General features: G+C 39.9%; 2 protein-coding genes across 10 annotated transcripts; one reads left to right on the top strand and one right to left on the bottom strand.

Moving 5' to 3' along the window:
• Window positions 1-12: 12 nt before the first annotated feature.
• Window positions 13-2,615, bottom strand: ngrn (neugrin, neurite outgrowth associated). The gene is made up of 3 exons (XM_003444925.5): window positions 2,203-2,615; window positions 1,979-2,089; window positions 13-1,896 (listed from the first exon to the last, which is right to left on the bottom strand). The coding sequence occupies exons 1-3, from the start codon at window positions 2,436-2,438 to the stop codon at window positions 1,320-1,322; spliced, it is 924 nt and encodes a 307-aa protein (XP_003444973.1). The 5' UTR covers window positions 2,439-2,615; the 3' UTR covers window positions 13-1,319.
• Window positions 2,616-2,885: 270 nt separating this feature from the next.
• nfyal (nuclear transcription factor Y, alpha, like) lies at window positions 2,886-9,905 on the top strand. Of its 9 annotated transcripts, none has more exons than XM_013271138.3 (10): window positions 2,886-3,033; window positions 3,805-3,905; window positions 5,111-5,194; window positions 6,161-6,307; window positions 6,665-6,796; window positions 6,913-7,015; window positions 7,132-7,301; window positions 7,980-8,153; window positions 8,357-8,464; window positions 8,618-9,903. In XM_013271138.3, the coding sequence occupies exons 2-10, from the start codon at window positions 3,825-3,827 to the stop codon at window positions 8,675-8,677; spliced, it is 1,059 nt and encodes a 352-aa protein (XP_013126592.1). In that variant the 5' UTR covers window positions 2,886-3,033; window positions 3,805-3,824; the 3' UTR covers window positions 8,678-9,903. The 9 variants fall into 9 exon arrangements, with proteins under 9 accessions (XP_013126592.1, XP_013126589.1, XP_005478217.1 ...); XM_013271135.3 differs by having other exon boundaries at window positions 5,111-5,197; XM_013271136.1 differs by lacking the exon at window positions 2,886-3,033 and adding an exon at window positions 3,040-3,330 and having other exon boundaries at window positions 5,111-5,197; window positions 8,618-9,905.
• Window positions 9,906-10,891: the final 986 nt, after the last annotated feature.

Genomic DNA, 10,891 nt, shown 5'->3' with positions numbered 1-10,891 from the left:
AAACAAACAGAATCACATGAACCCAGATTTTATTCACAGTAGAACAAAGAAAACACATTTGTTAGAAAAAGAGGGGATGTTACATAATGGCACTCTCCAAACTTTTTGGACACGTCTTGTTACCATCAAATTCAAAATATTTTTCTTGTTATGGTACATGGTGGTTCAGTTTAAATGTGATGTTTTGTGTCTTTGACTGTGGATGAAATGTGGCTTTGAGATTTGCAGATCACTGCATACCGTTTTTGTTTACATTTTACAAAGCGTCCCAGTTTTAAGATTTTAAAAGGATAAGTTCAAAATTGTAGTTGTGTAACAACTGCAGTAATCATTCCTCTGGCATCTGAGTGCTTCTTTGGGGGCAATTGAATTGACTCTGAATTTTGAATGGATGTTGGTACCAGATGGGCTGGTCTGAGTATTTCAGAAACTGGTGATCTACTGGGATTTTCCAAAACAACCATATTTAGGATTTACAGAGAATGGTCCAAAAAAGAGAAAATATCCTGTGATCTCTGTTCTTTATGTGAAAATGCCTTGTTGATGGCCAGACTGCTTGGAGCTGATAGGAAGGCAACAATAACTCCAATAACCACTCATTACAACAAAGGTATGCAGAAGAGCATCTCTGAAGGCACAAGTTTGGGCTGCTGGTTGTGGTGTAAGGGTGTGGGAGATACTTTCTTGTCAGACTTTGGGCCCCTAGAGTGTCAGATTACATCTAACCTGAGTATTGTTGCTGACTGCATCCATCCACGTATGCACAAGTTAAACCCACCAGTAGGATACCAAAGCTCAAATCATCTCAGGCTCGTTCCTTGAACGTGACAGAGTTCACTGCACTCAAATGGCCTCCACAGTCACCATATGTCAAACCAATAGAGTACCTTTGGGATGTTGTGGAACAGGAAGTTTTCATCATGGATGTATCACATTTTCATCAATTGTATGACTTTATGATGTCATACAATTCCTATCATGTCAATATGGGCCAAAATCTTTGAGGAATATTTCCAGCACCTTGTTGAATCTGTGCCACTAATACTTAAAGCAGCTCTGAAGGCAGAAAGGGATCCAACCCAGTACTAGCAAGGTGCACCTAATAAAGTGGCCTGTGAATGCATTTGTCTATGACTTATATAAAAATTGACACAGGGATAAACTGGGAAGTCAATACATGGGTGAAATGGGCGTGAAATATCTGGACGAAAAAATATATAAGTGCAAATATCTTTTGCACAAAGATTCAAAATAACTTTTATTTGGTAATTTGCATGACCCCAACATTGCACATGCTGAGCTAACAACACAAAATATTCTCAGATTCTATACAAAAAGTTTCCATCTGCATCAAAGAAATCATTCCCAACTTGGACTGCTGGAGAGGGCTTTTCCATTTTCATAAGCTCTTCAAGTTCTTCCTCTGTCAACACCTGTCCATCCCAACTCTCTTCATCCTCCTCTGTAAGCTCACTCTCATTAGTGCTGCGCTCTGTTGTTTCTGTCACTGTGGCATCTTCACTAATACCAGCTGCAATGTGTGTGGGCTGAACAGTAACAGGGACAGGACTCTTAGCTAGGGAACGTGAGCCATGACCTTGAATCACCTGAGTCTGATTAGCCACAGGGATCAAAGCACCTTCTGTGCTCCCAGGTGGGAGTATGGCTTGTGAGTTCCTTTCGGGCAGTTTCAACCTGTCCTGCTGTGTCTTAGCACCTGAAGGCAGCACCTGCTGGCTCATTTTAGCCATTACTTTTGCATTCTGCTTGGCTTTTCTTTCAGGAGAGGAGATGAATTTGCTTCTCAGGACTCTCAGGATCACATCATGGCTGACAGAGAAGCCTTCAGCCAGACGCTCTACTGTCCACTCGTCTGGCTGATTTTGCTTCAGATATCTGAAAATTGAGATTTCATATTAGGCTTAATTTAAAACACTTCTTAGTTTACCATCTGGACAAACTTAACCCTCATCCTCACCTGATCTGCTCAATGGCATCCCAGGTTAACCTCCTCTCTGGAGCTCCTGATGGTGTCATCTGCCTCCTTAATATGTGATACTTCACAGTCTTCTGTCTTTTTCTCTCTTCCCTGAAACAAATCCCCAGAATATTTAATATATCTTGTCATAAAGACACCATATATTTATTATTTAACATCGTTTTACACTGGAGAAATGTGTGAAAAGTCCTACTGAATCTTACTGAATTAAAGCTTGCAGTTTGTCCTCCACGTCCTCCAGCTCGAGTTCTCCATTAGATGTCTCATCGCTGTATCCTGGTCTGCTTGATCCTTTGTCTGCCTGCGCAGGGCCCTGTCCCATCCGTGCCTTGCTGGCCCCTCTGCTTGCAAATCGGCAGTTGCTAGCACTCACTGAGGGAATCAGAGATGAAGCACCAAACTTGGAGAGGAGGGAGAGTATCTGCACAGACCTGGCCATGCCAATAAACGATGTGTCGTCCTTTTTTCTCTTTCGTTTTTCTTTTCTTGTTTTTTAGGGAGTCACTTAGGTGTCATGATAACAAAAACTTATTTTACTATAAATTAAACATAACCTTGCTGCTCACGCACTCATGGTACCACTCGTAGAAGTACTTCCGCAAACACTGGGCTCATAGCATAAAATCGGCGCTCTACTGCCAACTAGCGCTACGGAGGTAACATTATTACGTGTCCCTGTGCTGAACAAAGGTGGTTACCTCGACCATAACACTACTTAAATTGCACGCGTTGCAGGTTTAACGGTACTGATGCGAGAATAATTTCCACTGATAACATAATCGAATAGCAGTTAACATAAATAATACAAGTCAGGAGAAGTCCGCTAAAATAAGAAAACTCAAACTAAATGGCGACATCTGCCGAGGGGACACTGCAACGCTGCCTCGCCCCCCTGTTCAAGTGTCACGCAGCTGCGCACCTCTCTCCCAGTCGCCGTTGTTTCATTTGCGCCATTTTGTCCGCTCACTTTGTTGATTGGGCTTTAGCAAGCTGTACTGGAGCCAATCAGAGGGAAACCGGACAGCGAAGATACGGTAAGGAAGCCCCGATTGAAGGCATTGGTAGTTGTCAGCACGGATTGGTTTGTCATGGACCAACCAAATTACTAACCCTGCTTAATGCAAAAAACTCAAATTGCAGTTTGATTTCGACCGCTGCGTCCCAAGACCTACAAATAGCTTCATGTTTCTAGCGTTGGCCACCGCGAGGAAACATGATCCCCGCTTGGTCCACAAGCCTTAGCTAGCGTTAGCTTCTTCGCTAAAATATCGTTTCTCGAACAAAGAGAGTGGGAATAAAGCCACCGTTCGACCGTCAGCAAACACTGCCAGGTACATTATAATGAGCTGTAATAAACAAGCTGCCCACAAGAAAATATCCACGTTCGGAGTTGACGACACAAATAGTATCCTTATGCGCTTTCTAGAATTTACCACGCTTTTAGCTAGCGGACTGGCGCTAGCCGTGTTAGCTTCCCCAGTAAAATACCCGCTAAATAAAATTCCCCTTTGAAGGAGTCCAGCAGCTGACACAGCTGTGTCCTCCTGGGGGGATCATGTTTCAGCTGAAATTCGTAGACTTCACATTTGACACAATGCGACACAAGTCGGTGTGAGGAAGCACTATAAGGTCCTCTTTAAATATTGAGACCAATGAATTGAAAACACGTAGATATCGGTTAAAAAGACGGGGGTTTTTTTGTCGTCGTAAAAAAAAAAAAGATCATTTGTTTACATATAAAATGCACTGTAAACCATAGAAATCCAATATTGGCTCATTTGTATGTTTTGTCTTTGCCTCATCAGGTTTTTCACGGTAAAAAGCCATGGAGCAGTACACCACTGCCACCACTACTACTGGAGAGCAGATTGTTGTTCAGACAGCTAATGGACAGATCCAGCAGCAGGTGAGCTTAGGGTCGACAATTTTATTCCTTTTTTAATTAATTAATTATTTTTTTTAAAATTACCCTACCACCAGATATGAACTAATATGTAGTAAGATTATGAATACCAGAGGGTCAAAATAAAATAAAGTTTTAGGGATTCCAGTTGGATCATTGGATCTCAAATCATGGTGTCATTTCTGATCAGTCCTCCCAATTTGCCCTAAAAGTTTATGGTCCAGGGATTACCTGTGTGTATAAATATAAGTCGTGATACCTGTGATCTAAGTATTATTGAGAGTGATATCAACTATTTATTAAGATATAAATTTTTTTGAAAAATGTCCCATCAACCCACTTTCAGCATGTTTTTTTTTTTTTTTTTTTCACGCTTTGAAATCCGAGGCAATGTTTGAACATGGATATCTTTAACACTATTAAAGATAAAAGTGAAATTCTTTACTAAACTCTCGATTCATTAAACTGAACCAGCATCTGTAAATTGGGAGAGAGAAATTGGCTAGATCAGATATGAGAAAAATTAAAAGCAGTCCTGCAAAGTCTAATATTTGAGTAAAGATTAATAAAAAAAAATTCACATTGTAAAAGACAACTAGTGACAATTTCTTAACGATATATAGCTGTACTTCACAATAATGAAAAATAACATGTATAATAATTTTTAACATGAAATCCTCGGTCACAAACATGAAGAAGATGCTATTTTCATTCAAGTTTCATGCTGGATTGAGAAAACATGACACACATTTATACCACAAAAATATTAATAATCTAAATAGAACAGATCTTTTGTAATTACTCTACCTATAACCAAGAAAATAATTGTTTTAAAATATGCAAACTTTTTAACTTTTCAGGTCAAGTTTTTAAGGTAATTATGTTCAAACTTTGCTTGAGTTTTCAGTGTGCAGATTTTTTCTGCCTAAAAGGCAGAAAACTGGGTTTACTGGCCTTTTAAAATAAACAAATCTAGAAATATTTCATATATGAAGCTAACACTTCAAAGCAGGCATTATATATATGTCCAAGCTTCAGACCATATAATTTTTATGCAAATCAGAAATGGTTGACTATACATAGTTTTTTTTGTTTTTTTTAAAAAAAAAAAAGATTATTTGAGATGCAGTAATCCAGTTCCAATTTATTTTCTTGGTACTTTGTTGTTGAGTCTGTATGTATGAGTCTGTATCCTGCCCTGCCTGCAGACACAAGGCACAGTGACGGCTGTGCAGCTGCAAACAGAGGCGCCAGTGGTGACGGCCTCAGGCCAGCAGGTGCAGACACTCCAGGTAGTGGTGTCACCGCCGCCCTGTGTCAGTGTCATGACTGTTTCACAGCCTACCGGTTTGCATGCCATAGCCAGGGCTGTTTGTATTTTTATTTTTCCAGGACCCATCTGTGCTGTTTGGTTCATCATTTCCCTCCCAAGCATGTCTTGCAACTGCACGTTCCTCAGCACAGTGTTTTGTGTGTCAGCCTCCAGTTATTGCTTTTGTTCTCATGGCTGTCTAAACTGAGTTGTGCTTGTCTCTTGCTATTAAAAGCAAGTTTAGAAAGTCAGACGTTCTTGTTCTCAAGTGCCGATGGCTGTGGAGAAAAATATGCAGAATATACAACAGAACATCTTTCTGAGGTCTGCATGGATCCACATCCATTACTGGCTGCCACTGTTCATCATAGTCTGATATTTTTCTTACTGTTGTGCTGAATAATGTCAGCAGGTACTGTTGCCCTTGCAATTTTTTTTCCTGTCATGCTGCTGCTGCTGCTGCTGCTGCCACAGACCATAATTTGTACGCTGTGGTCACTTTATGGATGTAAGATGAAACATCAGTACTTGCCAAGTTGAACATGTAAATGCAAATTAATTTTACCAACATCTTGACCAGAAAGGTACAGTAAGCAAATTCAGTTCTTGTAAGCTCTTGTTTCAGTAGCAGTATGGCTGTAAATACAAGACCTAAATTCTACATACAGAAGTTTTGTATTTTTTGTAGCCTAAGCTCATGAGAAAAATGATTAAACATAAATTAGATACATTGGGTCCAGAAACAATCTATGCTATGTAACAGGATGCTTTCATGTTTGTATTTTAGGAAACAAAAAACGTGAGATCAACAAGTGCTTTTATCCACAGTGTAGAACCCTGGATGTTTCTCATGTCATACCACTTGCATGCAGCTCTGCAAGTCACAAGAGACATTGAGACGAACACTGTCAGTGCTGCTGTAATAGCTGTCTGAATCTCCCTGTAGGTCCAGGGACAGCCTCTGATGGTTCAGGTGAGCGGTGGACAGCTCATCACATCGTCAGGGCAACCCATTATGGTGCAGGCCATGTCCGGGAGTCAGGGTCAAACCATAATGCAGGTCCCTGTATCTGGAGCTCAGGGATTACAGCAGGTAAAGTATCTAAATTAAATTATACATTGTCTTTTAAAGCAACACTGTTTACTCTGGAATAATATTAATAGTAAACTAACTATTAGTATAAATTTGGAAGTAAACGCTGAAGTTTGAGAAGCACTTTGTACACTGAGTAGTTTTTTTTTGTTTTTTTGTTTTTTCCCCCTGTTGATATTTTTAGTGTTCATGTAAGAATAAGTTGATAGCGAGGTAGCAAAGTGTACTTTTTTTCAGGATCTAGACAAATTATAAATTTTTAAGGTGTTTTCAGTCAAGTGGATCCATGTTATTCTGTTTGCTATGGTGTTGATCTATAATCCAGTTACCCAATTATGTTTTTGTGCCTGTCTGTAGATCCAGCTGGTGCAGCCAGGTCAAATCCAGTTGCAAGGTGGTCAGACTCTGCAGCTGCAGGGCCAGCAGGGTCAGCCTCAGCAGATCATCATCCAGCAGCCCCAGACCGGCATGACAGCTGGACAGAACCAAGTACTAAATTTTGAAAAAATTAAAAAAGCAAAAACCCAAGCTTCTTATTGAAAAGCTATTGAATAAATAAATCCCCATCAAATGATGTAAAGTAATTTCCCCCCCTCTCTATCAAGGGACAGCAGATCAGCGTGCAGGGCCAACAGGTGGCACAGACAGCTGATGGACAGACCATCGTCTACCAGCCTGTCAATGCAGATGGTACTGTCTTGCAGCAGGGTAAACTAGGCTGTCTTTCACGTTTTGTGTTTGACTTCTGCTATCTAGACTTTCTAAATAGGAGCATGGGTGAGTTGTCATGTTCAAAAAATTCTGGGATGATTATCTGTTTGCAGGAATGATCACAATTCCAGCTGCCAGCTTGGCAGGTGCCCAAATTGTACAAGCAGGGAGTGCCAACACCAACACCACCAACAGCGGCCAAGGCACTGTGACCGTCACCCTGCCCGTCTCTGGCAACATGGTCAATGCAGGTGGAATGGTCATGGTAAGGCCCTGTACAGAGGTACCCAGCACCTTATTACCTTTGTTTTTCCTAATCTAGACTCTCACATGGGTGTATGGTAAAGGTCATGGGCTTAAACATATTTTTTTTTATGAATGATCACTGGTGTTTTCATAGGTCAGTTATAATTATAGCTCACCTTGTCAAACCCTAAAATGAACACATCCAGGTTTGTTTAACTCCCCTGTAAACCTGTGGTCCTTCTAAACAGGTGATTTTTGGATAAGTGCTCTTCCCAGGCTGTATCCATGTTAAATACAGTTCACATTAGCATTTTGTTCATAAGTAAAACTAATAATGTTTTGGAAGTTTCATTATTTCTTACTTGGTGCTTATATTGCCTGAAAACAACAAAGCATAAATAGGGTTCCTTGAATTTAAGTCCACATTTAAAAGATGCAGTGTTCACTGCATAGACTGTAATCTTAATGACGTGAATGTTCATCCAAATCTGGCTTGTCTTTGAATGCTATCCATTTTGTACAAACAGTAGTTGATGGGCAGTTTAAATAAGAATGACTTAAAACATCTGTATGGGTGTGGAAGAGCAGTGTCAATTTTCTTTTTCTTTTTTCTTTGTTGATTTGAATGGATTGACATTTGTCTTTTTGTGAATAGGTTCTGTTGTAAAATGCGTGACATATTTAACACTGTGTCTTTGTCTTCTCCTTCAATCAGATGGTACCTGGAGGTGGCGGCGTTCCCACAATGCAGCGAATCCCATTGCCAGGGGCTGAAATGCTTGAAGAGGAGCCACTGTATGTCAATGCCAAACAGTACCATCGCATCCTAAAGAGAAGACAAGCTCGGGCTAAGCTGGAAGCAGAGGGCAAGATTCCCAAGGAAAGGAGGGTATGGCACTTCTGTCAAACGTATCGACTTGAGTGTTTTGAGAGGGGGGAAAAAAATCCCCATATAGATTTAAATTTTTCTGTGTTGTACTCTGTGTGTGATTTTTAGTGATGGTCTTGTTGTGAACCAAATTTATAATGAGAGTAAACTTCAATAAATACTATTAATGTCATGGACTAATCCACCTTCTTTCTGTCTGGCAGAAATATCTACATGAGTCTCGCCATCGTCATGCAATGCAGCGTAAGCGGGGAGATGGCGGTCGTTTCTTTTCCCCTAAGGACAAGGAAATGGGTCTGGGATTATCACAGGTAGGAAGCTGTGTGTAGAAAGAACATAGCAACTCAAGCCTATAATGCTTGTTGCAAATTGTCATACACTTAAAACTGTGAGATTTTAAGTGTATGAGCTCAATTTGCTTTTGTGACCTCCCTGATCTTTCTGCCCTTCTGATTGGGCAACAGCAGGACGTCGCCCAGGCAGCAGCAGATGAGACAGTGGCTCAGATGATCCGAGTTTCATAGCACTGTCACTGACATCATCACTTCTTTCTGAACTGTACCCTGCCTGAGACTCTTCATCGCAGCTGACCTCCTGCCACCACTTTTTCCTTTCATTTGTACTCCCTCCTGCCTCACCGCCATACACCAAACCACAGTGCTACCACTGGGCTCTTTCTGTTGTCTCTACTCCTACACTGGTCTTCCAGGGAGCTGGCTGTATGGCTGCTGAGACTATGGACTTTTCTGGCCTTGTTCATCCAAAAAAATGGATGCCGTCATGCTCAGCTTATCTGGTTGAGCACTAAGGACCAGCTTTTTATTTTCGTAAGCATTAGTTTTGAAAATAACGAAGCTAGTGACAGGAAATGACAGCCATGAAGCCATACTCTGTCAGATCCTGGTCTGTTTGAAAATGAGATTTTTGTCACCAGTGGATGCTTTTTGGTTATATATTTTTTGTAAATGGTACCAGTTGTGTTTTTTCTTTTTCTTTTTTTTTAAAGAGATATTCTTTATGCATTGATGCTACACTGCTGTTCTTTATGTAAGCGCCCTTATTTTGAAATTTCATCTTTTTAAACCCACATAGTGCAGGGGTGGTCTCAGCATGCCCTGCGTTCACTGAGTAAAAACAGAAATGTAATACTAATGTGAAGATTTTGTACAGCCATTACTTCCCCAATGTGTTTGGATACACCTACTGATTTGCCCAGTTGTGTGGATGCATTTTATACAGTTAGTAGTTAGTGTTTGTTGGGAAAAAAGTAGTTCAGTGTTGCATCACCTTACGCACTCTTATCCACGTAGTTACATCTTCATCGTTCAGTCCATCTAGGTGTTTTTTTTCTTCTTTGTTTGAATTGTTTTTTACCTGTCAGATGCAGTCCGGCAATGTTATTTTTTTTAAATAGTACTCTGACATTGTATTCATGAAACCTTTGTCAATTAAATTTTATTAAGTGACTCAAGGTTATAGGTGGATTCTACTTTTCTTTTTTACTCCCTGATTGTGTAGAATTTAGACTGTCATCTATTTATTTAAAATGTCCCCTGAGACTTAGCCAATGCCATGTAGTTTTGTTTGCATTATAATGCCTTGGATGAAATTTGCTGGATTTTTTTTTTCACAACTATGTTCATTAGAAACTGTTTTTCTCTTGTTGCATGAGTATAATTGTCAGATATTTTGGACAAAGTAACATACATTTCAATTTTTGATAAAGATGATTAAAATTCTGTGTACAGTCTGTGAAGCCTTTGTGCACTTATTTCATTTTTTTTTTTTTACCCGCATTGTATTTAATTTGTTCATAATGAGATGTCCAGCATTGTGCAAAAGTCTTGAGCCAGCCCTCATTTCTTCATATTTTGCTAGGAAAATAGGGAATAGGTGTAAAGTTTGTTTCAAAACCAACATGTTTTGAAACAATCCAAAAAATAGTCTACAGCTTCCCAAAGCAAAAGCTGTTGGTGAATGTATTTTATGCAGCCAAAAGTTCCAAAACAAATATATTGAGTGTGCTATCACATAAGAAAAGGAGGAGTAAGGAGTTATTTCATTATATGATTCTTTGATTAAAAAACAAAACAAAAACTACCAGATTTTCAAAATGTTTCTAACTGATGATTGACTGACTACTTAGGTCATAATATTAGTAACTGGGGGTCAAAGGTGGAGGTGGATAATCATTTGTTGAACTATATTGTGACATATACTGAAACGGATGAAGTTAAGTTTTTCCACCTTGAACAGTATAAAAATATCAGGGAAGAGGAAAACAGTGGGAAATTAATTAATATGCAGAGTGACACGTGATGTTTGATGCTGACTAGCAAAGTAGGGTTTATACAAGTTGATGAGAGTACATTTTGTACGTCTATGTAAGTCTTGCTCTGTGAACAGTAGCTTCCAAATAACTAAATTAGAGGTTACATTTGATCAGTATTACAAATACCTACCTGCCAACATTCTAGTAGTTTTATGACTGATTGATGCACACTGGCCCACTAGAGACAACAGAGACCTGCTGATATAGACCTTGCATAGAAATGCAATCAAAAGAGAGCCTTTAGGTCTTGGGTCAAGGAAGAACTGAGGGGGTGTAACACAAGGGGGGGGGAAAGGACACCTACAGAAAGAAACTGGAAGCCCACTCCAGCAGAACAATACCAGTGATGTGTAGAGTGGAATGGGGGAAAATCACTGGGTTTAAGGTGACAGAAAGACAACCAGTG

The sequence above is a fragment of the Oreochromis niloticus genome, linkage group LG20 (genome assembly GCF_001858045.2).
Source record: "Oreochromis niloticus isolate F11D_XX linkage group LG20, O_niloticus_UMD_NMBU, whole genome shotgun sequence".
NCBI lineage: Eukaryota > Metazoa > Chordata > Actinopteri > Cichliformes > Cichlidae > Oreochromis > Oreochromis niloticus.
Note: the sequence above shows the minus strand (reverse complement) of the source record. Positions and strands in the feature narration are given on the sequence as shown.